Source organism: Triticum aestivum, chromosome 5D (assembly GCF_018294505.1).
Source record: "Triticum aestivum cultivar Chinese Spring chromosome 5D, IWGSC CS RefSeq v2.1, whole genome shotgun sequence".
NCBI classification, from domain to species: domain Eukaryota; kingdom Viridiplantae; phylum Streptophyta; class Magnoliopsida; order Poales; family Poaceae; genus Triticum; species Triticum aestivum.
Genome location: NC_057808.1, coordinates 369,644,729 through 369,672,359, shown reverse-complemented (window position 1 = coordinate 369,672,359; position 27,631 = coordinate 369,644,729). Strand labels below are relative to the sequence as shown.

Here is a 27,631-nt window from a genome sequence, read left to right as displayed (position 1 = left end):
TTTTAGTCCAGTCCATCATAGTTACATCAATGACTTTGTCAATCGGCATTTCCAAAGCATTATCGAGCCATGAGTTCTGATATCTAATATGCAAAACTAAACATATAAACATATAGTTAAGTGCCAATACGTTGCAACGGGGGAAACTGCTCTACTGGTATAACTTCAATTGCGCCTAACATATTCTTATAGGGCACATCAGGCGACATTGTTTAACAAGTTGCTCATATGGACGAATTTAAGAATTGTCCAAAATGTATAGAATTTCTTGTTGCGACAAATAAGGTGTTGCTCTTGCTTTATTCACTATTGCAGCCCTTTGAAACACAGGAAATGGACTATTAAAACACAATATTAGTCAAAAAGAGTAAATTATTGATTTCTAGCAATATAATGTATAACAAACATATAGCTTGCAAAAACGTCTTACATTATGGAATGGGGGAGTATTTTACTAATGCTGGGATGTTGAAAAAGTTCAGAAAAAACTACAATTGCAATATTCAGCCTAATTGCATCCCTTACATACATGGCAATTGCACTAAAGTAAAACCGAAAAGTGTGTGCCACATGGTGTGGGAAGTCATCTTAAAGATATGGTGCACGCCATCTTCTCTTGTTCTGTAAAATTCTTCGGTGGCCTTCTAGTATAGTATCAATATACATGAGGGTTGTTTTGGTCTAGATCATTACATCTAATAGGAGAAGGGGAAAGTGTTAATAGACATGCTCAACAAAGTTTGGTTGCAGCAAATATTTCTCATTATATTCTTGGGGGCAAAAACTTCTACAAATTTATTGCAAAACTGATGCATGATAGTACAATGCCCAAAATTTAAATGATTGAGACGCACAATAGAGGTGGCTAATACAATGAAAACAACCAATATGTGTTATTCCCTTTCTCAAAAAAAATGCAGCTCCCTTGAGAGATAAAACTTTGAAGTATATGGAAAATGCATATGTATTCTAGCTAAATGTCCACTTAAGAATATATCCATGTTTGCCGATGAAAGCAATTGTTTTCTCTAGATGCACTGTGTGCGCTACCAATGAAACATTATCTATCCTGCACATATGTCACAACTGCCAAAGCAACATGACATCAAACTGGATAAGCCGTACTTGCAAGAGAATATAACAGCAGATGGAAAAAGTACAGGAAATAAGAACATGGAGACTTGGTAGAGAGGTCGTCAAACTGGAACCCAGCTTTGACATGAGTGGCCATGAATAGCAAGATGTTGCCCGCGGTGCAATGTGTGCCTTGCAAGTAAGACGACGACACCTTGCCGAGGCAATGGAAACTTCAGTAGTGGCAGCAAAAACCAACCTAAGAGGCGGCCGGCAGGGGCTGCAGAAGCAGCACACACCAACAGCAAGCCGAGGCAACTTGGGAAGCGGAGGCGGCAATAATGACTTGATAACCACGGGGCAGTCTGCCAAGCATAAATCCCATTCTTCTCATAAGCTATAGCCGTGACCGAAGACGACATCGCAACGTGCCCCTCCCTCCTATGCCTCAAATCGTGTACCAGCGAGAGACCGTACCGGTGTAGAGAAGTCCTTGCGAAAAATATTATTTAGTTAGAAGGCTGATTGCTGATGAACATTGATTTTATAACAATAAACATATATTCACATAATGTTACAGTTAACCCCGAAAATATAGTATTGAACTATCCAGAAAGTGATCTAAAATGATGAAAAGTTGAGAACAGAAAGCAATCAACATCATCAAAATATTCTTCCAATTAATACACTACTACAACAAGAGAATGGAACTTTTGGCATCAATGTTGATGTTCCTCCATCTGGCTCCATTCTCTTACTGTCAAAGAATGGAACTAATTCATTTATGACCAAGCAAAAATCTCTACCGCGTAAGAGCCTTGTGACAAAAAGATTGAGATGGTTACCTCATAGAATTCCTGCAATTAGATGCTCACTTCGGCAACAAATACTTGAAAGCGGATAATTAACTGAAAGGTGAAGCAGAAGTATGAATTACTAACCATTACTTGATGACCTATCTACACAATTGAGAGATTCTGTACGTAGTACTATGCTTATTCATATCAGAATATCACAAAGATGGATGTGTACCTTCCTGCTCCTAGACCATGAACTAAAGGGTTGTGATTTGCTTCTCTTCCTTCATTGGTCCTGCATGGAACCAAACATTACTCATACTCCTTTTTGATGCAGCTAAAATAATGAATCAAAGAAAAGTCTGAACAACTTCGCACAAATAAAAGAGCATATCTAATTAAACACATCCAGTCAAAAAAATTGTTCTCGCTGGAGAGCACATCAATATAAAATGAAAAGTATCAATCAACTTTTATATTACAGGTGATATTGGCACAGTTTATCAGAAGAAAAAAATGTGCAAATTAGCAAACGCCTTCTGTCCATAGTAGCATCAAGAGGTGAAAAACAAGCGAAATGTAGCATCATGGAACCACTGAATCAACAAGGATAGTTAGAATGCAAACATATTGGAGATGAGAACTCAATTAACCTTTTATCTGGCACAAGCTTCGCATCAGATCAACTTCATGGAGAAAATTACTTGTCAACTTCCATCTCCGCACGACAACTTCCATCGACGATAGTGCTGACTTGCTTGATTACTTGTCAAATTCTCCTTTTATAGTAGAGATAAGTAATGGTGTAGTAGCATGTATTAAATATAATGTTGAGGGGTTGAATACCAGATTAAATTCAATAATTCATATGATAGTAAAAAAATCATACTGATCTTTCACACTCAATATTTACTTGTCTTCTCCTTTATAACATATTATATATCTACTTCCCACATTAATATGCTTGATACCCATGTTTCTTTAATCGCCAATCCCAAGTCACTACAGGACTATCAGGTTATGTAGGTGCTAAACATTACAACTGATAAGCTTCTTGTAAGCAAAAATGTTTAAAAGTCAACCTGCACACACTTTATATTGGCTTAAATTTAAAAAAAGTTGTATTTTGATCCCAAAAATTTGAACATTGCAAATTTTAGGTGAACTCTGAAATGATAGTATCTACTGGAAGCAGTGAGAATGCATCGCACAATTACATATATCTATCATCTATAATTGTAATCTTTGTTTCTATTTAACAATGAAACTTTCAGTAGGGATGCATAATATAAACCCGGTACGATGCAATAACTGATATTGATATGTTACTGGGTGATGGGAGTATGTAAGCTGCATCATACAAATCCAAAAGCAATTGGAATTCTACTATTAGGCAAACAAATCCTCATGAGAATGACTCACTCCTCCACAATTATGGTTGTTTTTATATTACAAACAACACAGTAGCAAACCTGATCAGACTTTATTCGGTCTGAGCCCTATAAGAAAATGTAAACTTTCTTATCCTTTAAATTTGGATCAATTCTTGAACATACAGTTACTTAGAAAGAGCACCAACACCAAATAGGAGTGTTCGGATCGAGATGAAAGAAAATGCCTCTATTTATCAGATGTTTATTAGGTACATAACACCCTGCAATATATTCTCTAGGGATGCTGCCTGCGCAAAGTGTAGTATACACATGTTTTCGACCCACAAACACAGCTAAGGGATGCCAGTGAAATTCAGAAAAGTAGATGATATATGTTTGTAGGATAGATCTTCTACTGTATGCAAGGATTAAGTTAGATGACCACATACCTTGCTCAAGTTGCAGAACTGATTCTGGGATTCCATATATCTGGATTTGGTCAGTGGATATCATGTATATATTACGAACGGTGGGTGTTAAATGTTGGCTGTAACGTCATACAAATGAGGGACTACAGTTACAATTGGATGTGTTGATGTCACAAACAATGTGATTTATGGTCTAGGTGGACCTTGTTGTCTATATCCCTTAGTACTACATTAGCTCGCTATAATCCAATCCAAAACCCTTCAAACATGAAGAGCATAAATAATTGCGCTAAAGCCTTTTGGTTGTCTGAACTCTGAAGTAGTGGAATTAGGACTCACTGAAATAGCAGCTTCAATAAAAGGAGGCAATATGACTTCCATCCTGGTTCCGCCAACTGCTGTTGCTAGTCCTAGCTCATGCACAAAAATCATCATCCTTGCCGAGCACAATAAAGCCTTTCCTCATTTCAAGAACCTTCTCTGGATATGGGATAAAATCCTGTTCTACCGCAGCTGCTACAAAACCAAAATTGCAGACTGCATCAAAACATCATCATTGTCAATTTATAAGATAATTCAAGGGCTAAATAGTTGTCCAAGTTTTGACATATAGATTAGTTATGAGTAATGAACCATACGAACCATGCATGTATCTTGCAGCTTATGAGGACTGCTCTGCAAAAGCGTGACTAATCTGCATATCAAACAGGTTCTAGATATGGTAGGATATCTTCACCCATAGACGTTGATATGTGTACAACCTTCTGCTGCCTCGGAAGCACACGATGCACAGCATCGGAACATCCACACTCTGAAACAAATCAGAGCATGCCACAGGATCCTCGGACAGGGTCAGACACAAATAATGTTGTAGGCACGGAAGTTTCTCATCCATATCTACACAGAACGCAACATGTGCACAAAACAACTCACGGTGCGATAAATTTTTTGGCTGCAAGTGTTCAGATAAAAGGCAAATGATGCACTACCTCAAACCACCCACTATTTTTAAAGCTTATAAAACATATTCGAGCCATTCCTCCAACTTATCCTTAAATCGTTTCCACCATCGAAATTGAAAATAACCGCAGAAATATAACATAATTTAGATTTCTTTTCTTACGGTTCGATCGATCGGCCTGCTCCTCCCCTACCTACTCCTCCTGGCCACGATCACCTTCCTGCAGCGCCCCGGGAAGCCCAACCCGTCTGAGCCCATCTTCCTCGGCCCCGAGCGCCTCCTCCTCGCCGCGCACATCGTGGGCGGGTTCCTCGTCGGCGCCGCGCTCCCGGCGCTCTACATCCTCGACGGCCTCCGGTCCGGGGACACCACGGGGATCGCCGCCGCGGCCCCGCACACGTTCCTGCTCTCCGCGCAGGTCTTCACCGAGGGGCTCACCGCCGCGTTCCAGTGGCGGTTCTCGCTCCCCGTCAGGGCCGCCGTACCGGCCACGTACAACACGCGCAGGATGTTCGTTCAGGTGACTACATATGTGTACGTGTACGAGAAATCTATAAGTATACGTTAAACTCGATTAATGTCAAACAACCAACTAATGTATGCCCCATTGCTTGTAAATATACAGAAATGTCAGTGCTAATTTACCTCTAAAAACATTCTCAGTGCTAATTCTTGTATCAGGAAAGGTACTCACCTGAACGAACCTGACTAAGGAGCTTCAACTTTTACTGCCACTGACTTGTTCCTGTGAAACTGTTGGATGTACAAGATTTCATGAGAAAGACCCATAATATGCATAAGATATTTTTCTGATTGAATAATTAATACATAGCTTGCTTATGTAGGCTGTAGCTTCCGTATCTAAGAATATGGGAGAATATCAGGTGCTCCCACACACAAGGTGCTCATGCTCCCACCCTTCATAAAATATCCCCTACCATGTGTGTGGTTCCTGACATATGAGATGTGCTTTTTGCACTGGTTGTATTGTTCTAGCATACACATTAGGGCTGGTTTCCAACAGAGCACGTGAACTAACAAAGTTGATCCTAACTGAACAAAGGGCATTCATATAGTATATGCAAGCAGTAACTGAAACCATTCTAAATTATATGTAGGTCTACTCTTTCCATTGACTTGGAGAATTTTTTTGACGAAAGTACAATATGATGCCCATTAGTAAATCACTTCACCTGTATGCCCAGGGATGCTAGATCCTTGTGAATTTCTTCCAATCCCACGAGTCCTGAAGTGTCAATGTTCACCACGTCTGCAGACCAGAATCATAACTGAATCGGAGATGTCTTTGGATTTTTATATAAGTTTAGCAATTATCAAACTTCCCTGTAGGAGCTTACTTGACATGTCAAAGACAACTGATTGCACCCTTTCCCTGACCTTCTCATTGGATGTATCCACTTCAGCCCTTACCCATTCCATGATCCTGAATTAACAACACCTATGTGAGCACTTACATCGAACTTTAGACAATGCGAGGTTTGCTTTCTTTGATCATGTTGGCACCTTTCTTTGATGAAAGTCGCATTGATGAAGCAGAGGAAGGACATATCGATGCGTGTGACTTGTATGGCCGGTGTTCAGCATCGAGCTTGTACCATCTAACCGTGGCGAAAGATTGTCCAACAACAATGGCTTCCTGAAACAGGCAACATGCACAAACTTGTTTGGTCAGTTCAACCTGCATTTCGCCATGAAAACAAACACGTGCTGAATTGTGTACGATGATGATTTACCATGAGCACAATAACCGCGCAGATGATGGTGATCTTGGCGAATTCAGCGGTGTAGGTGCCGTTGAGCTATATCAGCTTGACGGAGCTCGGGTTCAGGCCGTCGTGCACCTCGTGGATGATCTTCACGCCGTGCTTGTCCCCTTCGTGGCATAGACCATGGCCGCAGACAAGATAATTGAGACCAGAGGTGAAATCGTCGAGATCCAGAAAAGCTTCTTGTACTTCCTCCCCTGTGTGATTCTGCATATTGTATTGTACGACCATTCATGTTAGCAAGAAGAGTATGCAATCTACTAAATGAAGTGGTAGAAGATAGCAGAGTTCATTTGTTTCTTCTTACTATGAAGCCTGAGGCCAAGACAAAATGCAACTATATGCACAAAATTCAGGTTCAGAACTTAGAAATAAAATGTTGCATTGCAATACATGAGTGACACATGAACTCAAGAGATAACATTAGGAATTCAGAAATAGACAAACTTAATTTCTGGTTCAAAGATCAACACACGAATTCGAAGAGAAACTGGGAGAGCGTGAAGCCAAACTCAGAGGAGAAGACATGTACCTTGACAATGAATCTCGTGGCGGCGACGGTCATGTTGATCTTGCACATCGGCACGAACCGCGGGTCTTGTACGCCACCATCCACGACTGTCGCAAGCACTGGACGTGCGCCTCAACACGAGCGGTCGTCGTGTGCTGCCGCCCCCACCAGCTAGCCCCATAGCATGCCGGCCGCCGTCACCATCGCCATGACTCGTCCCACTGTGATGCAACAGATCGGAGGAGGACGCCGGCGTAGAAGAGGGGATTGGCTAAATTTGGATTGTAGCACTGCTTTCAATTGTCTAGAACCAACAGAATGTCCGCACAACATTCCCATATGCCTGAAAATATTCTGGACGCGCACACTTAACTTCATATTCAATTTCACATTCAGTTTCACTGATGCATCTACACACAGCCAAGGACTTTCATTTGTAGAACTCATCTTCAAACTTTTTGTATATCGCGCTTGTATAAATTTCACAGGCTTCAATCTCGAGATGCCCCCCCCCCCATTGTTTTTTCTTTGTTTCTGTTGGCAAAAATTGTTAAGGTGCCAGAAATGCATAATAAGAAAAAGGATGAGTTTTTTGTAAAGAGATGGTGCACATCCATGTGGGGTTCATGTAATAAAATACGAATTGGTTCCTCTGTACTACAATTTCAAGGTTGACGCTATGTAACTGACCTAGCACCAGCACACAATTTTGTGCATCAACTAGTAACGTGCATGCCCTCATCTCGGCTTTCCAGATGAATTCCGAAACCATTCTCCCAAGCGAATAGCTTATACTGTTTGTACGCTTCTTGGCATGAATCAAACGACATGCCTTCTACAGTCTCGGGGTTCTCCATTGTCAGTCGTAAAAGAATAAAACCATGCACAATCCTGATATTTCACACTATTTAGTAGTACTATTTAGCATGGATACCCATATAATCAATGCATGGTAGTGCTAAAAGTTAACTGTGACCCTGAGTTCTGATCAAATGTGCGGGAAAGGATAGCATGGTAAGCACACCTTGTCGATTGCAAGCTTCCCATCTTCTTGCACAATGCATTTGCAAGACATCTTGGAAACCATTCCCTGCTTGTCGACCACCTATAAGATATTTACAGGCCGCAAAGTCAATTCACACTCGTCTAAGCAACAACCAGGGGATAATTATCAAATTGTTAGACGCATAAACCTTGACATGGTAGTGCTCTTTTGTTGAAACGAACTCCAGCCCCATCCTCTCCACAGCGAATCACTCCATGTCATCCAAGAAATCACTGGGCAGATTCGTATGGAACGTTTTACGGACTGGGCTCTTGGACCCTTTTGTCCCTGCCTCTGCGAGGTCGCGGACGACGTCCAGGGAGACGGGCGATCCACCAACACAAAAGCTGGGTGGTGGCGCGCGTTAATCACAATGCTATGTGAGTTGTGATACGAAGCAGAGATCCAAGAACTGGAAATGGTGGGACGCATAGAAGAAGACTAACCGTTGGAACAGGACCTTGCCCACCCTTGCCATGAGACTCAGTTTTGCCTCCTCGTCTTCCCTGGGCACATCGTGCGTCCTCGCCCTCGCCTTCTCCGCCACGTATAAGAGGTCCGGGACTGCGGCCACGTCCGCGGCCTCCGTGGAGCCGGAGGATGGGGAGGGGAGGGCAAGGACGAGGGGCTTGGCGCCGGTCATGCGCTCGACGGTGTAGCAGGGGAAGGGCTCGAAGCGGACAGATTCAGCGTCGTCGGAGAAGGGCGGGAGCGGGAACCAGCGGGAGACGCAGTCTGCGGCATGGATGATCTTGTTGGACGGGGGAACATGGTGATGCCCGCGAGGGGAAGAGATGGAGAGGGAGGGGCAACAGCAGAGCAGGGCGGCGGGGGACGGCGGCGGGCGGTGAACCCTAGAGAGGACCGAGCGAGCGATAGGAGAGGCGAGACCGAGGGAGAGGGAGGAGTTGGATCGAGCGATGCCGAGGGGGAAAACCAACAGAGTGCACCGGACGAAAAAAACTGACGAAAAAAACCCAGATCAATCCAAAATGGTGGGACGAAAATAAACCCGGAACGGAGACTACCAACTGAGACATTAGGAGTAGAGATACCAATATAAAAAGACCCAACGAGACAGATCCAACAAATCTTGGCCATCAAACCAGATCAATCCAACAACCCAGGTTGCTTCAATGGCGAGCACTTAACACGTTTAGCGTGCCGTTAATATCATATCAAATGTCAATTCCAATGCTAATCACATAATCAGCATGCAAATAATATTCTACCTAATATTTACATGCAATTAATATACCGCGTAATATCAACCTGCATTGCAGGTACGAATTTATACTAGTCAAGCAAGAGAACCATCAAGCAGAAAAGACCTACCTTCCCGCTCACCAACAACCCGGGTCCATGGCTCCCCACCGCTGACAAAAACGGCCCACGAAACGGGCCAGCTAACACATCCCAATTCCCCTTGAAGTACCGAGTTAAGTAAGAATCAATCATCTGATTTGCTACCAATGATATAATACTTCGTCTAAAAAAAATGATATAGTACTCCATTTAAGTGACACTTGATATGAGAGGAAGGTAGCAGAGGATTACTAGTACTACGTCTCAAATGTCTCCACGGCCACCGCCCCATCCATCTGTGAAAAAAATCAAGCAACTGAAAAATAGAAAATGTGCCAGAAACAAAAAGAATACCAGAGAGGTTGTCATGCCTAAGAGTATCTCCAACAGGCGCACAAAAACTACTTCGCACGCTAAAATTTAAGTTTTTTAAGCGCCGGATAACTCCAGCAGAAGTTGTAAAATAGTACACGTGCAAAAAGATTGGTCATGCACTAAAAAACGCTATCAGAAGATGTAAATTTGGGCTCGCGCTTCACCATTTGCACTGCATGTTTTTTTAGACGCGCGTTTTTAAGTATCTGCTAAACCAATATTGGATCCGCGCGCTAAAAATGCTACAGTGACGCACTAAAACTATTTTAGCGCGCGAGCGCCTATGCTCTAAAACATGATAAATTACGAACGAACGCAGTACTCCAATATGCAAATCCAAAATTGCCTAGCAGTTCAGCAGAGATCACTACTCGCAAGCCGCAACAGGAAACGTGGGAGCAGTTAAAACGTGCTGCGAGAGCGAGACTGAAGTAGCACCACCTACTAGCCCACACATATCCGCGACGCCGATGCCCCAAATGGCGTCTCCTCTCCTCCTCCTCCCTCTCGCCGCCGCCACCGCACCGTGCGCCCATCCGGCCTACCCGAGCCAGCCGGCGTCGTGCGCCGCGGAGCCCGCGCTGGCGCCGGAGCGCCGGGAGACGCACGGCGGGGGCCGCATCCTGGACATCACCCACTACTACCGGGAGGACATGCCCTCGTGGGAGTCCAGCGCCGGGGTGGGCCAGTTCCTGTGGCTGCCCGCCTCCATGCGCAACGGCTCCCTCGCCAACAACTCCGAGATGCGGATGCCCACCCACACCGGCACCCACGTCGACGCCCCCGGCCACGTCTTCCAGCACTACTTCGACGCTGGCTTCGACGTCGACACCCTCGACCTCGACGTCCTCAACGGTGAGCTCACTCCGCCGCCGCCGCCTCCTCCTCCTTTTTTTTCCTTTTTTTATTCCATAGCAATTTCCGTAGTACCACTGTACCAGTGAAGCGGTGGCCGTTCCAAACGTGTCACTCTGTTGGATGTTTGCGTTGCCAGGCAGGGATCGAGTTACATGCAATTGGAGCACTGTAACCAATTACTATGCGAATTCATTTTTGGGGATTGGAATTTGTCTGAATTGAACAACACTCTTATGTAGAAGGTTGCAAATTAGGCAGATTATGGCAACTCTACTTTTCTGCTTCGTTACTGTTCTTGGTGGGAGATTGAAGGCCGTCGGCGGAACATGTATAGCATGATGGTCCAAAAAATATTTCCTGTGAAAGCCATTCAGTTCATTGAATGTACCACCCGAAAATTTCTGGTCAGAGTAGCTCCATAGGGAATTTTTAGAAATATCACATTTTTCTGGGACAGAGGGAGTGGTACTGGAGAAACCGAAAATGTTGCTACATCATGGTTCCTGACTTGCTTGATTTAGAAGTGCTGATACCATCCAGTCTATAAGAGCTCTGTTCCAGTGGTTCAGACATTTTCTTACTTGGTCGGCTAAATTACCATGTTAACTGTTGTTGACTAAGTAAGTTTTTTTTGCAAGCATTACATGTACACGATCATAGCTCATTCCTCAGGCTTGCAAAAATGAGTGGTGCTGCATATTGAACATGCCATTATTTATAGAAAAGGCATTATGTAGCATATGATGTGTACATCTGAATCATTACACACAGGGTTACAATTAGGTGTACATATATCAATTGTTTTATACCATTCTAACAACTGGTTTCGTGTTATTAGGTCCTGCACTGCTGGTTGATGTTCCAAGGGATCAAAATATTACTGGTATAATCTATTATTCGTTCCCATCGCTTATTTGTTAGTGTGATAAAAAGGCTAGTGCTGTTTACTTAGCCTAACTTTTTGCTTGCTGCGGATTATTATGCTGATCATGTGTGATTGGCTAAGTCATGTCACAACTTTTGTGGTCAACAAATAGGTGGCCAGACCTTACACAAGTATTAGAAAAAGCATGAGTCTATGAAGGTGAACTACATGATCAAGGAAATGTGTCAAAGAATCAAACACCGACGACAGGAAGTCAAACATATCTAACTAATGTTTGGCAAAGTCTGATCTAATGCCTTAATATCTGTTTATTTAGACATGGAATCTACATATTGAGCTGATCTATCATTGCAGCTAAAACGATGGAATCTTTGCATATTCCTAAAGGAGTTCAACGGGTACTTTTCAGAACATTAAACACTGACAGGTAATGGATTTTAACCCAATTATCTGCTCATTTGTGGTAATCGTTCTTACAGATTTTGATATCAACATCTTCTTTTCACGTTACGCTCAGGGGAACATCAAACTGATATTTAAGTGCCATCATTCGAATTTCATGTTCAAAAACCTTTTGCCACACTAACAAAGTAAAGGTACTAGATCCAGCAGGTCTTTGGCATCACATGAGTGGGTAACTTTTAGTAACTTTGTTGCATGTTCAAAAACCTCTTGTCATACTTAGCCTTCTTAAGACCATCCGCTTTATCCGTCATCCAAAAGAGTGTGTATTTTTGGATGTTTGCACTCAAATGGTATTTTGCATTTGATATGGCCATGTACCTATTTTCAATGATTTGACACAGTGCTTATTCTTAACTTATAGCATGTCTAATATTTGGAAAGAGATTCAGCTGAGATATTCATCAGCAATACATGAACCAACTGCTAGCAAAATAACTATGAGAATTAATTTAATTCTCTATGTCCTATCTGGTAGTATAGGGCCTGTGTCTTATTGTAGCCAGAAAGAAAAGAGTTTGCTATAAAAGATATGGAGTGCTTTAAATTCTGAAGATTTACAATACTGCACTTCGCCTAGCAAATTGAGAGGCGGTTTCCTTGTTTAGAAAATGCTAATCCAAAGGTCTGCATCTGCTACAAAAAACATTTTTGGTAGATGCAAACAAGTGATGACTGCTTCGTTTTTATCTCGAACATGCGCCCAAACGTGTGTCCTTTTGTATTCTAGAGACTAGTGATGACTACTTTTTTACATCCTTGGTTTGGGAAAAACTTCAAATAATTCCCCGGTTGCCAACGAATTTGTCTTTGTTGCAATTTGTATCCACCCAGAAGACCCGGTGACTGCACCCTTAATGGGTACATTGTGTACCTACTTATCCTTGTCTAGACAAGACATCTTGGGTGGGATGGACCTTTTACTTATCAATATATTATGTAGTCAGCTACATAAGTGCATAAAATTTATTAACCGGGACATTGGCGTGTATTTTCAGTGCCCACCTTTATCTATCTGGGAATATGTTTTCCCTATATCTGTCTTCCTTCTGCCTAATTATGTGCTTTTGGATTCAAACAACCCCTGAATTGTTTTCTCTATAGATTATCTTGTATCCTCTATTTTAACTATCTACTCCCTCCCTTTTACTTATATTTCTTTACAGAGGAAGTATTATGCAATTTCTTGAAGTAAATTACTGCACCAAGTGCTTTACTATGCCGAGCTGTAGAGCAAAATGTGATAAATTGGGAAAGTTAATTCAGTGAAACTGTTGACATGCAGGAACCTAATGTGGAAGAAAGAGTTTGACACAAGCTATGTAGGTTTTATGAAAGATGGTGCCCAATGGTTGGTAGACAACACGGATATTAAGCTTGTCGGTGAGTTCCAACTAGCTTTGCATCCTTTTACGAGGTCCTTCATTGTATCTATTGACACTAATGTTTTACTTAGTTCTGTATGCAACTATGTTAAGTTTGTGCACTTGATTACTGTCTGGGTCTGCATGTGTCAGTGGTCTGAACTATAGTGGTTTCTGTTTGCACCATTAGCATTTAGCATACTGGGATTGGAAGTGTCGCGTTTTGACGCACCCAGTGCTCCACACACCATGCACTCTATCATTCCATAGCCCCTGGACCATGATCTCATTATCATTGCATTCCTTCTGCTCCATCCAATTCCTATATGCGTTTCTGTTATTGCTCCTTACACATCAGCCCTGTTCTCCTTTGTTTGGCTTTTGTCAAGCTCTGGAAACTTGTTCTTCATTTCTCTCTCCCCCTCTCTCGGATTGCCATAATTTGGAGTCATATCTTGAGTTCTTTTCACTTGGATTGCATTTACCTCCAGTGCAAACTTCTCCATCTTGGACAGGTTAAATAGTTTGTCCTGCATTAACTCTATTTATATTTATCTCTTCATTTTTATTCTCGAAAAAGTATTGAACTTCTGTTGTCATATTTTTGCAGGAATAGACTATTTGTCCGTTGCAGCTTTCGATGACCTGATCCCTTCACATTTAGTTTTTCTCGAAAACCGGGTATGAAGAAACTTCTTTGGAGTATTTTTGTTTAGTTCATAATTGCCGAATTGAATTATGTTTGCATTCTTTTCTCTCTTTTCTTATTGTATTTTCTGTTTTTTCCCTGTGCTCCGAACTTCATATTCCTTGCGTTTCCGCCTTCTATGTTACTCCCTCTGTCCCATGATATAAGATGTTATTACATCTAATATAGGGACGGAGGGAGTACTTCCCTAGATGACACTCCTCTTCCATACCCCTCGATGGATTAGGAGTTTAGGACCGTTTATATTCCTGGTTGAGCTTCTAAATTTTGGGTCAGTGACAAAATTTCGTGGACTCTCAACATGCATGTTGGCTCACGTTGATCTAACAAGTTTCAAAGAGGCCAGCTAGAATTTTTGTACTTGTGTTCTTTCATATGGAGTATTACTCCACGGGGGTACTTGGCACTAGCCACCAACAGTTGATTTCGGCGATGGATAAAACACCGTATGCCTAATATTTTGCTGTTCTTTGGTTCCATTTCAGGATGTCATTCTTGTGGAGGGCCTCAAACTGGAGAATGTCAAACCTGGGATATACTCGTTGCATTGCCTGCCACTTCGGTTGCGTGGAGCGGAAGGTTCGCCGATCAGATGCATCCTTATAAAGTGAAGACACTTGTATCCCGCTGCGATTTAGTTTTATACCGCAAGCACTCTTATAAACTAGACTAGAGATGTGTACAAAACCCCATCTTTGATAGCGGACGAGTATTGTAAATGTCTCCACAAACATGGTGGCACTTTGACGCTTAGTAAGGAGCGACAAACGACTAGGGGTGCAAATGTGTAACCTCTAGGGTGCCCTCCGAACCTTTAGTTTGGGCTATAGAAGGGAGGGATTACAAATCGCTATGTTCGGTGGTACACCAAAATACCAAATGAATCATGCTACATTGAAGAGTGTAGTTGGGTGATCACTATTGTACTTCCTACATAATGGATCACCTAAGCCACATTCATTTTCTTGACAAATGAATAACCAATTAAGTTTCGACAAAGATTAATTTTGGAGAAAGATGGATCGAAAGCACAGCCATGGCATGCTCCCCTTTCATCAAATTTATTGCCAATACAGACCAAGCCGGCTACCAAAATACCAAGTGAGTCATATGCTACATTGAAGAGTGTAGTTGGGTGAACAGCCCATTATGTTACCTTGGCAAATATGTATTCGTTTCCTTGGCAAATAAACAGCCCATTATGTTTCGACAAAGATGATGGATCACAGCCCTGTCATCAATTTATTGCAAGTGGAGCCTAGTCATAATTCCACGTCCCTACTCCTTGCAGGAGCCAGGAGCCACAGTAAGCACCTCATTGACCACCTTCTCCAGATTTACCCAAGATGGCCCACCTGGCAGTGCAGCCATGGCAGCCTTCTCCTTCCATTCCATCGCCAACCTCTTCATCTCTTTTCCCTTGTCCCCTTCCATCACCTCTTTGACGGCTGCCTCCACCTCGCCCCTCTTGACGTCGCCGCCGATCTCCAAGCCGACGCGCCACTCGGAGCAGGCGTACCTTGCGTTCGTGTACTGATCGGCGCCGAAGGGCCAGCACAGCATCGGCACCCCGGCGCCGAGGCTCTCCAGGACGGAGTTCCACCCGCACTGCGTCAGAAACGCGCCCGTCGCCTTGTGCCGGAGCACCGCTTCCTGCGGGCACCAGCTCGTCACGTGGCTCCTCGCTTTCGTCTCCTCTAGGAACTCCGGTGGCAGCACGGCGGCGGCAGGGCCGTCGCCGTCGCTCACTAGATCGTCTCTGATCACCCACAGGAAGTCCATTTTGCTGTTGGCCAGACCCCACGCGAACTCCACCAGCTGGCTGCTCGTGAGCGTCGCTATGCTCCCGAAGCTCACGTACAGCACCGAGTCTGGCCGCTTGCCGTTCAGCCACTCCAGGCAGGCGTGGTTCACCCTTGACAGGTCTGGTTCCAGCGTCGTGTCAACCACGCCGCCGCCAGAGACTTGGCCGAGGAGGAGCGGCAGTGGCCCGACGGCGTAGCTGGGTGGCAGGATGGTGGACATGGCCGCCATGGCCTCGCGGTCGATCTCGTCGAAGGTGTGGAAGATGATGGCGGACGGAGTGGTCCTGTGGCACGCCATTGCGTTCAGGATGATTTTGAGTATGGCGTCGTCGGGGTCCGTGGTGCGGACGAAGCTCGGGAAGTCTCTGAGGCGGATGTCGCTGGGCATCCCCGGCACCCAGTCCAGGACCGTGTCGTCCAGGTATCCATTCCTCAGCTGCTCAGCCTCTGGTTCCCAAAGCCAGCACAGCACACTTATTTAGTAAGTAATACTGTTTTCCGTAGCAAAAGCAATCGATGTATGCATGTATGTACCTTTGAGGGGGACAATGCCCATATCCACGAGCCGCTGCAACTGCTGGGACGCCATGAAGGCGAACGCGCTGGTCGTCCAGAAGGTGACGCAGGGGATACCCATCTCCTTGGACCCATACAGGACGTGCTCGACGTCGGAGATGACGCAGGACGCGGGCGGGAGCAGGCCGGAGACGAGGCTCCTCAAGTGCGGGACCAAGGCCTCCATGCTGGACAGCAGGGCGCCCATGTCCTGCGACGCGTCCGCCTCGGATGGTGGAAGGCCGTCCGGGACGGCGGCGAATTGGAACCCGGGGACCCCGTCCAGCGCGCCGGGGCCGCGCGAGCGGAGGAGGCGGCGGCGGTTGTGCTCCGTGTGGACGAAGGTGACCTGGAAGCCATGGCAACGGTGGAGGAGCTGGGCCAGGCCGACCGCCGCCTTCACATGGCCCTGCGCCGGGAAAGGGAAGAACACGGCGTGACGCTGGCGCTGCTCCGCGCCGGCAACTGCCGCGGTCGCCATGGCCGCTCCAGGTGCACGGCCCCCTGCTCACTGGAAACTAGAAAGAGAGAGGTGGAGAGGAGGGGTGGTTAGCAGCAGTGCTGTGCTGAGCGGCAACATACATGATGACACGAGGTCACATTTAACGTGGTGCAGCTCTGTGGTGCTCCAGGTGCGCTTATCTCCGAAACTCAAGTGGTGGTGGTACGGAAGGCGATTGGCTTCGGGAGCTAGGGTTAGGGTTTTTTGCCGAGCGGGGGTGGTGTGGATCTGGTGGTGGCTGGGGTGGCGACGGCACTGCCTCGGTTGCAGACTGGTGTGGTGCTCGCGTATCAGCAGGAAGGCTGATGGCGGAGAAGTCAGGCCAGAAGGCTGCAGCGGCGGCGAAGGACGGAAAGGCCACGATGGTGGCGGCGGCAATGGCAACGCCGGTGTCCAAAGAGGTCAGATGGATCGGCTAGCAGGGGAAACTCAAAATCCCCGGCTGAGAGCAAGACACCAGACCCCGCCGCGAGTCTGTCTGCAAGGTTAGGTAACATGATGCTTCTGGACAAAGAGGCGGAAGGAATCTTCTTCGAGGCCCCCTGAGGAGGAGAGGAGACACCCCAGGAGGTGGGTGGTAGTAGGGAAAGCTTGCACGGTCCGGCCGCTAAACAAAACCATCCTGGAAAGATCGATGCAGAGAGCATGGGGCCTCCACAGAGAGGCGAAGTTCAGAGATCTGGGTGGTAATGTTTTTGAGGTTCAGTTTGGCAGCGAAGGAGACTGGAAGCACGCCATGTTTAATGGCCCGTGGCAGTATGATTTCAATGCCCTTATTCTCAAGGAGTATGAGGAGAATGTTCGGCCATCGGAGATGGTGTTTGATAAGATTGAGGTTTGGGTCCAAGTCCGAGATCTGCCACCAGGGAAGAGAACGAAGGCTTTTGGAGAGGCTCTTGGCAACTGGCTAGGAGAAGTGATTAGGGTGGATGTTGATGAAGAGGGAAGAGCAAGAGGACAGCACCTGAGGGTTAGAGCCAAAATTTCGGTCTATGAGCCTTTGGTCAGAGATTTCTATCTGAAATCCTCACTGGAAGATAAGCAGGGACAGTGGTTTGACTTTCATTATGAGAAGATGCCTCATTTTTGTTTTGAGTGCGGACGGTTAGTTCATGTGAATGGAATTTGTGAGCCACCAGTTGAATCTACAGATCAGTGGGGTGGGTGGCTCAGGGCGTCCCCTGGAAGAGGCAACCCGACGAAGGAAGGCTCTCTAGGAGCTGCTGCAGGCTCTAGCAACAGCTTTGCAAGCGGTAGAAGTGGAGACAGCGAAAATCGCCGAACTGGACAGCCAGTAGTTCGGGAGGTTCCAACTAAAAGAAATCTAAATGCCCAGTTTGCGCGTTCGGCTGACTCGCGCACTGGCGCCGAGTACAGACCGAGGGGAGAGGAAGTTTCGAGCCCAAACAAGCAACGGGAGAGGGAGGAGTTTTTAGACAGGAAGGATCTCAGGCATGGTTTGGAGCAACGTAGGGAGCAAGACCTTCGGAGTAAGCTAGTGGATCAGCAGAGGCAAAGAGAGAGTCCCCAAGGCAAAATCACGGGCAATATGAGGAGAGACATTGGTCCCTTTTCGTATCCCCAAAGGCAGGGGCATAGCAGATGGGAGGATGGAGCCTCGAGCGGAAGAGCACATGACGGTGCAGATAGAAGGAGGGGCACTTACCGGAGGAAACCTAGGCAAGACTACTCCCCACCAAGCTATGTTCATGCTCAGGGTTTTGAAGATAAAGAAAGTAGGAAGAGGAGGACTAAACAGGTGTGGGTGGCCAAGGATGGGCAGGTAAAGCAGGGGGAGCAGGAAGTGTTTGTTCGGGACACGAGACAGAAAACGGGCTCGGTGTTTGAGCGGTTATCTGAGAAACATACCACATCGGCGGACCCCGACAGGCGGGGCCGCCGGTCGCCATGAATCTCTTGGCCTGGAACTGTCGAGGCTTGGGGTTGGACTCGACAGTTGGCGAATTACGGGACCTCATACGGTCATACAACCCAGCGGTGGTCTTTCTTTCAGAAACCTTAAAGAAATCTGAACCGATGAATAAGCTAAAATGGAGTCTGGGGTTCAGACAAGGAGTTGCAGTTAACTGTGTTGGGCGAAGTGGGGGTCTAGCCTTGTGGTTGAGAGATGATGTGCAAGTTACGGTGAGACCGTGGAGCCAATATTTTATTGATGCGGAGGTGTGTTACGAAGGCAAAACATTCCGGTTCACTGGGATATACGGTGAACCGCGGACGGAGCTGAGGAAGAAAACTTGGGATGCACTGGCATACCTGAGGAGACAGGATAATCTACCATGGTTGTGCGCGGGCGATTTCAATGAGGCATTAACCCAAGCAGAACAACGTGGTGGAAACGCCAGAAATTTGAATCAAATGGAGGACTTCAAGGATTGTCTGGACATGTGCGCACTGGCGGACATGGGTTTCTCGGGGTACCCTTTTACATGGGATAATAAACGTGACCCACCGGACAACGTGCAAGTAAGGCTAGACAGGGCTACTTGTACAAGTGACTTCATGCATATGTACTCCGGGTCTTCTGTCCAGCATGTCATGACGGAGGAGTCGGATCATCTCGCGCTAGTCATCAGTGTTCGGGAAGAGGCTGACAGGAGGCCAAATATACAACGCAGGTTTCGGTACGAGGAGATGTGGACGAGGCATGACGCATATGAAGCAATGGTGGAAGAAGCGTGGGAGGCGGAAGGTTATAAAGCCGGATGCATGCGGGAGTTAATGCAAAAGCTGCGTCGGGTGTCGGGTAGCATGCAGGTGTGGGGCAAGGAGATTTTCGGCTCAGTGCGGATCCAGATTAAACAACTCAAGGCTTGCATGCATGAGATTAAAGAAAGGGAGCCAACACCTGGGAGCATGCAGAGGCTACGTGAGGTTAGGAATCAGCTGCATGAACTCTATCTTCAAGAGGAAATAATGCAAAGGCAGCGTTCCAGAGTGGATTGGCAGCGGGCTGGTGATAAAAATACCAAGTATTTTCAGAATCGCGCATCTCATAGGAGAAGGAAGAACACAATAAAATGCCTTCTCCGACCGGATGGATCCAGTTGCTCGGAGGATGATGGTATGCGAGCCATGGCGAGGGATTTCTACGTTGAATTGTTCACGTCGCAAGGTGTGTCTAACATGGACAGAATCCTGGACAATATCCCAGCTTGTGTGACAGAGGATATGAACAACGAGCTCGGTGCTCCTATTAATGATGGTGAGATAGAGCGAGCTCTTTTCCAATTGGGCCCAACAAAAGCACTGGGTCCGGATGGGCTACCGGCACTCTTCTACCAACGACACTGGTCGATGGTAAAGGAGGAAGTTTGCAAGGCGGTGCGGGAGTTCTTGGGTGGTGGGGAGATTCCGGAAGGTTTTAATGACACTATCCGTGTGCTGATCCCGAAGACAAACGCACCGAATTTGTTGACCCAATTCAGACCCATTAGCCTATGTAATGTTCTTTATAAAATTGCAGCAAAGGTCCTGGCTAATAGGTTGAAAAATAGTCTGCCGGTTATGATCTCCAAGGAGCAAAGTGCATTTGTTCCTGGTAGGCTGATTACAGACAATGTTCTTGTAGCTTATGAATGTGTGCATGCAATCAGGAAGCGGAGGAGAAAGAAACCCTTATGTGCGGTAAAGCTGGATATGATGAAAGCGTATGATCGTGTCGAGTGGAGTTTCCTTGAGAGCATGTTGCTCAAGTATGGTTTCTCTCATGCCTGGACAGCCATGGTGATGAGATGTGTTACCTCGACGCGGTTTACGGTGAAGCTCAATGGGGACCTCTCCTTGGGCTTCTTGCCCTCCAGAGGACTAAGGCAAGGTGACCCTCTCTCGCCGTACCTGTTCCTATTTTGTGTTGAGGGTTTTTCTGCGCTGCTTAAGAAAGCACAACAAGATAGGGAGCTTCAAGGGGTGTCCTTTGGGCGCACTGGCCCCAATATCACACACCTCTTATTTGCGGATGACAGCATTGTTTTTTTGGAAGCTTCTCTGGCTAATTTGACTTGCCTCCATAATATTTTGCAAGTTTATGACGCAGCCTCGGGTCAGAAGGTGAATCTTCAAAAATCGTCTAACTTTTTTGGCAAGGGCTGTAGTGACGAGGACAAGCAGAGGCTCAAAGATACATTGGGGGTACAATCTGAAGCTCTCAATGAGAAATATTTGGGGCTGCCCACTATGGTGGGGAAATCGAAGGATGGTTGCTTTAAACATGTCAGAGAGTCTGCTAGGGGCAAGGTGACTGGGTGGAAAGGACAGGGCTTGTCGAAGGCTGCCAGGGAGGTGCTCACAAAGTCTGGCCTACAATCTACGTCGACTTTCTGCATGAGTGTCTTCCAACTCTCCAAGAAAATGTGCCAGAACCTGAAATCTATCTCTTTGAAATTCTGGTGGGGAGCGGCTGAAGGCGAGCAAAAGGTCCATTGGGTGGCCTGGGACAAGATGTGTACTCGCAAACATGAGGGAGGTATGGGATTCAGGGATTTTGAAATCTTCAACCAAGCTCTCCTAGCAAAACAGGTGTGGAGATTACTAACGGTACCAACCTCTCTATGTGCTCGTGTGCTCAAAGCCCGGTATTTTCCGGACATGGACATCATGTCTGCCACTTGCCCCAATGGTGCCTCGTATACATGGCGTAGTCTGATGCATGGCAGGGACTTTCTTTCGCGTGGCCTGATCTGGAGGGTGGGAGATGGGGCTAGAATTAACACATATCATGACAATTGGATACCCCGTCGGGGGTGCTTGGCACCACTGGGTGCTAAGTATGATCCTAGTGCAACAAAAGTGGCTGGTTTAATGAATGATCACGGAACTGAGTGGAATGAAGACAAGCTTGACATGATCTTCTCCGATTCAGATGTCGCGGATATAAAGCAGATCGTCATCGGGGGGACGGGGACAGAGGACTATAGAGCCTGGAACTTCACCAAGTCAGGACTGTTCACCGTAAGGTCGGCATATCACCTTGGTGTCTCGCTGAAAAAAACAAGGCGCGCGAGCGCCTCAAGCTCGAGCTCCGTGGCTGATCATAAGAGTTTTGGGCAGCTATGGGCTGCCGATGTCCCTAGCAAGGTCAAAATCCATTCTTGGAGGATGATCTCAAACGGGCTGGCGGTCGGTCTGGAACTACAACGCCGACGTATCAAGCAAGGTGTGTTTTGTGTAGCATGCGGGAGAGAGGAGTCGATGGTGCACCGATTCTGGCACTGTCCCCACTCGTCTCTTTTCTGGGCAGTGATGCGTGAAGAAGCTGGGGCGCATCTGCCGGAGCCGCCGCGAGGGATAGACTCGTTCAAGAGCATGCGATCATGGATTCTGGACTTTCTCGCTAATGGCTCGGCGGAGGAAAGGGACCTCATGATGACGGCCTGGTATGAGCTGTGGCTAGCAAGGAATAATGCGAGGGAGACGAAAAAGATGGAGGAGCCGGCTACCATTACTAGCAGGGTGCTGTATTTGAGAGAGGAGTGGAAATCTGTCCAAATGAAGACCATGCAACAGCCAGCGCAGCGAATGATGCAATTATGGAAGAAACCGGAAGAAGGGTGGGTGAAAGCGAATGCGGATGGCGCAATGGCGAAGAACAAAGGGTCGGGAGCAGGAGGTGTAGTCCTTAGGGACTGCCATGGTGAGTTCATGGCAGGAGCTTGCCATTTTTTTCCGGCTGCCAAGGACCCTGAAGTTGCCGAGCTGCTTGCGTGCCGCCGTGCCATTTTGCTAGCTCAAGAACTAGGGGTGCAGAAACTCATCCTTGAGACGGATTCTAAGGAAGCGGTCAGGAAACTACTCGACGTCAACAAAGATTTCTCTCACACTGGGCATATGGTGCAGCAGATCAAGAGCTTGCTTGAAGTCATCCGGGAGCACCGTGTGGTTTGGGTGCGAAGAAGTGCGAATAAAGTAGCACATGTTCTAGCTAGGGAGGGTTGCTGTAAATCTCTTTGTAAAACTTGGCTCCATGTACCCCCGGAGTGTGTTCGTTCCGAGGTTGCTGAAGAGATGAACTCTGAATAAAAGCAACTATTTTCCCCTAAAAAAAAGTGGTGGTGGTACGAGCTCACATTCACGAAGGTAGTACTGTGTTCTGAATGCCTGTCTCCCAAATTGTGTTGTCGGTGTGAGAGCATGGTTAATAATATAGCCGACGGCTGGCTATATGATGTTGCCACGTTACATATAGCCAAGCTTATAGCTGGCAAATACAATAGCTGAATATTAATATGTACTCCCTCTGTTCGAAAATACTTGTCATCAAAATGAATAAAAGAGGGTGTATCTAGATGTATTTTAGTTATAGATACATCATTTTCTGTCAATTTTGATGACAGGTATTTTTGGACGGAGGGAGTACTACTTTGTTGTTACATGACCCATCTCGCTCTCTCACAAAGTTCTTAGGAGCACGTGCTGCAGCCGGCTGTTAGAGCAACTCCAACGGGCCGACCCAAACGGACGGCGATTTCGTCCGCTTTTTGTCCGTTTGGGTCGGCCGCTCGCCCGCCGTCCGCCCTCTTTTAGATTTGGGTCGGCAGTGCGCCCAACAGGCCGACCCATTTCATGACCGCGCGTGGGGGGAAAGCGGCCTAGCGCGCGCTGGTTTTGGCGCTCCAGCGCGCGGGAAAGGTTCGCACGCGCCGCGGCCGGCGCTCGTTATAAGAAGGCGCTCCCTCCACACTTTGTCCGCCGCCCACTCGTCTCGCCCCCTCTCACTAGCCTCGCCGCCTCTGCGCCACCATGTCGATGCGCCGCCTGGGCGCTTCGGATTTTCGCGGAGTCCGCGAGCGCCACTCCGGCGCCTTCTCCTTCGAGATCTGGTTTGTCGAGAAACGCCTCATCATCGGCACCTTCGACACCGCAGAGGAGGCGGCCCGCGCGCACGATGCGGCGGCGTGGCGCCTCCTGAGGCCTCGTCGGGATATGAATTATCCTGACGTGTCGAGCCAGCGGGCGCAGGATCTCGCGCCTCTCCCGCTGCTTTTCACCGACGAGGATCGTTGTGTCCACCGGAGGCGGCAGCGTCGCATCGCCATCGCCGAGATGGACGTGGAAGCCATGGTGGTGTGGCGCGAACGCTTCCCGCAGGACATCGTCGACGAGCGCCAGTTCTACAAGCAAAGGAGGACGGAGAGGGATGCGAAGAGGACGGAGCGAGCCGGCTATCGGGAGGACAAGCGTGCGCGGAAGCAGGCCGCTCAATTGAAAATGAAGCTACGAGAAACGTCGGGTTGGGACTTCGAAGACGACCAGCATGCTGACGCCTACATTCAGACGTCGGAGGAGGACATTACCGAGTCGGAGTCGGAAAGCGACGAGTAGTTGGTCTTTTCTTTTATCTGTGTACGCTAGAACTATCTATGTATCCTTTTTTATTAGAAAAAATGGCCGGCAGCGTCGGCGATGAAGCAGGCGGGCGAGGGTGTGCTATTTGATGTGGAGAGGCCAATGTGCCACCGACCAGCGGGCCCGGGGAGGAGAAAGAGCGAGCGCACGCGTCCGTCTTGTGTCCGCGCCGACGCAAATCCGGCTCAAAAATGGGCCGGGAATGGTGTAACACCCCCAGTGTCATGCTACAGTAATCCCCTGTTAATGGTGCCATGTCATCATGTTACTGTTGCTAATCTTCACTTGATCCAAATCACAATTCAAATTCAAATCCAATCTAAAGTTAAAAAATTCATATTTGTCAGACATGAAATCTAAAATGTTCATCATGTGACAATTATTCTTTTGATAATATTGGCAGTGAACTAACTTTTTTCCAAAATGTCTAAGTGCCCTAAACTAGTTAAAACAGTGGCTAAAGCAATTAAATTAAATGCTTTTTAAGTTAAAAAATGCTAAGCTAATGTATTATAATGATTAGCTTAATGTGGCAGTAGCCTAAGTTATACTATTATGCTAAGTGTAAGTTTTATAAATTATAAAACTGTTTTGCTTTTTGAAAATAAAAGAAAGCATAGAAGTTTTAAAAGAAAGCCAAAAACAAAAAAATATGTGAAAAGGCCCACAGCCCCTGGGCCTTAGCCACCTGGGCGGCCCAACCCAGCAACCACCTCCACCCGGTCGCCTCCCTCCTCTCTGTTCACCCGACCCAGTGCGTGCCTGAGCCGCGTCCCCGCCGAACCCACCTCGCCGTCGGCGCCCAGGTGTGGATAAGGCCTCCACCTCCCCCCTGAGCCTCTGCCTCGCCCCTGCCACTCCCACTTGCCCCTGGCTCCCCCGCTCCTCTCTCTTTCCCCCTCACTCAGATTTGACGCGCCCTCCGCCATGGCCGTGCCGTAGCCGCGGCCACCGCCTTCCGTTCGCCTCGCCGACGTGCCCTACCGCTCCGCCTCGCTCGTCTGCCTCGACTGCACCTCGTCATCGAGCACCGAAGCGCCCGCATCGCCGTCTTCTTCCTCCTCTGCCTCGCTGGACTCCGTCGACTACTCCAGCTCCGGTAGGCCCCCTCGAGTCCGCTGCCACCCCCCTACGGCTCGCTGTGAGCCCCTCCCTCTTCCCTCTCTCCCCTGGCCTCCACTGCGTAGGCCGCCGCCCTCCCTAGCTCCCTCGCCGCAGCTGCAGTAGCTCACCGCCGCCTAGATCCGCAGTCGTCGTGGCCATGATCGCCGTCGAGCTCAACCGAGCACTGCGCCGTGCCCAGCATGCTCCGAGCAGCCTGACAGACATGCCAGTTGCCCCTGTCGTGCCCTGCTTCGACGAGCTCGAGCTCGCCCGAGCTCCGTCGTTCGCCGCGGTCGACGCCACCGTCGACACCGTCCATCCCAGCCTCGGCTGAGACCTCGAATGGGTGCGCCCGACCCCCTGCTTTTGAACGGATTGCCCCACGCTCCTTTTGAGCGCCCGCAGCCCCGTCCTCGATGAGGCCCGAAGCCAACCGCCGCCCACGCTCGCCGTCGGCGCCGCTCCGGCCAACCCCCGCCCCTGCAGCTGCCGCAGTTCGAAGCGCGTCGTCCCCCTGCGCCTGTAGATGCCTGCGGCGGTCCAAACGTCCCCCGGTGGCCGTTTTCTGGCCATGTACGCATCGCGCCGCCGTCTGAATGGTCGCCGCCGGCGTGCCACCGTTGCGAGTCGACGTGGCCAGCCTGGGGCCACCACCTGGGTCACTGACCAGTGGCCCCCCTTGACTTGTTGACCGCGGTCAACATGCTGACTCGGCAGCCCCCAGCCACTGACATGTGGGCCCCTCTGTTAATTAGTCTAATAAATGTTTTATAAATAAAAGTTATTAGATTAACCTAAGCACTCACTGACACCCGGGACCCACACCCCTAATTAACCTGCTAGATTAGTTTAATCCGCTGTTTTACTAACAGAGGCTGACATGTGGGTCTCACTGGACCCACAGGTCAGTTTTGACCTGGTCAGCGAGTCTGTTGACTGCTGACATCATCCCCACGCAATGCTGATGTCATACTCCTTTTTTGTTATTTCTGTTAATTTAAATAATTTCAGGAAATGTTTAATACTTTGAAAATTCGTAGAAAATAAACCGTAGCTCGGATCGAAAAACTTTATACATGAAAGTTGCTCAGAAAAATCCAACGAATCCAAATACGTGGTCCGTTCATCTGTCACATGCCCCTAGCATGCTGAACATGGAACCGCCCCCTCTCTTTCATTTGTCCAAAAAAAGCCAAATGCCGGGAAAACCTCTCCGGATGTTTTCCCTCTCCGTCTGCAACGTGTAGTACTGCGTTAGAACACCCCTAGCTATGCATATCGTCTTGTCATGCTTGGTGTTGCATTTGTTTGCTTGTATTTACTGTTTCTTCCCCCTCTTCTCTCCGGTAGACCCCGAGGCCGATGATGCCCCGGTGATTGACTACGTCGACGCGACCCCTCCTTGCCAGAGCAACCAGGCAAGCCCCCCCTTTGATCATCCCGATATCACCCATTCCATTCTCTCATGCTTGCATTAGATTTTGCTATTGTTATTGTTTGCTCATATTCTGATGCATAGCCTGATTTTGTAACGTGCTTATTGTTACCTACCTGCTTATCCTAAACTGCTTAGTATAGGTTGGTTAGTGATCCATCAGTGCCCCCACCTTGTCCTTGTTGCCCTGCTTCATCATCGAAGACCCGATCAACGGGATCGAAGACCAGGCCCCGACACCGCACATCACTTTCCCCTTAGTTGCTCAACACTACTGGGTTACTATCGAGTGCCGGGGGTGAGACCTCATCATCACTTCTGATGTTACCCTGTAGTGTAGCTATTCGGTCGTGGTCATCGAGGGTGATTCCGCCTTAACCACTTCCGATACAACTCTGTCATGCAACCCCTCAAGTGTGAACTTCGAGGGTGGTTCCGCTTACGTTCACCTTGATGATTACATCGAGTGGAATCCGGCAAGGGTGATTCCTCAGGTTTTCCCCTTGGTGTTAGACACACATTTGCTATGGTTACTATGACTTTACGCTGAACCATGTTACTAAAGATGGGTCGGCCCTGAGGGGTACCCACGCGAGCTTAATTGCGAGTGATGTGGAGTCGGGTTGACCTGGAAGGTGCCCGCGAGATAATTACGAGGCGTGCCCGGGCATTCCTAGCCCTTGCCGCAAGTCCTTGATGTTGGGGAACGTAGTAATTTCAAAAAATTTCCTACGCACACGCAAGATCATGGTGATGCATAGCAACGAGAGGGGAGAGTGTTGTCCACGTACCCTCGTAGACCGAAAGCGGAAGCGTTAGCCACAACGCGGTTGATGTAGTCGTACGTCTTCACGATCCGACCGATCAAGTACCGAACGCACGGCACCTCTGAGTTCAGCACAAGTTCAGCCCGATGACGTCCCTTGAACTCCG

The 27,631-nt window shown here is 47.6% G+C and overlaps 2 protein-coding genes and 1 pseudogene across 2 annotated transcripts; 1 reads left to right on the top strand and 2 right to left on the bottom strand.

The window, feature by feature from the left end:
• Positions 1–354: 354 nt before the first annotated feature.
• Positions 355–9,340, bottom strand: LOC123120630 (uncharacterized; annotated as a pseudogene).
• A 738-nt stretch (positions 9,341–10,078) lies between these two features.
• LOC123121823 (cyclase-like protein 3) lies at positions 10,079–14,841 on the top strand. Its single transcript, XM_044541890.1, has 6 exons — positions 10,079–10,511; positions 11,353–11,397; positions 11,755–11,827; positions 13,148–13,245; positions 13,837–13,907; positions 14,421–14,841. Exons 1-6 carry the CDS (start codon positions 10,127–10,129, stop codon positions 14,544–14,546), a joined length of 798 nt encoding a protein of 265 aa, XP_044397825.1. The 5' UTR covers positions 10,079–10,126; the 3' UTR covers positions 14,547–14,841.
• A 121-nt stretch (positions 14,842–14,962) lies between these two features.
• On the bottom strand, positions 14,963–16,845 carry LOC123121822 (7-deoxyloganetin glucosyltransferase-like). Its single transcript, XM_044541889.1, has 2 exons — positions 16,275–16,845; positions 14,963–16,187 (listed from the first exon to the last, which is right to left on the bottom strand). Exons 1-2 carry the CDS (start codon positions 16,774–16,776, stop codon positions 15,214–15,216), a joined length of 1,476 nt encoding a protein of 491 aa, XP_044397824.1. The 5' UTR covers positions 16,777–16,845; the 3' UTR covers positions 14,963–15,213.
• Positions 16,846–27,631: the final 10,786 nt, after the last annotated feature.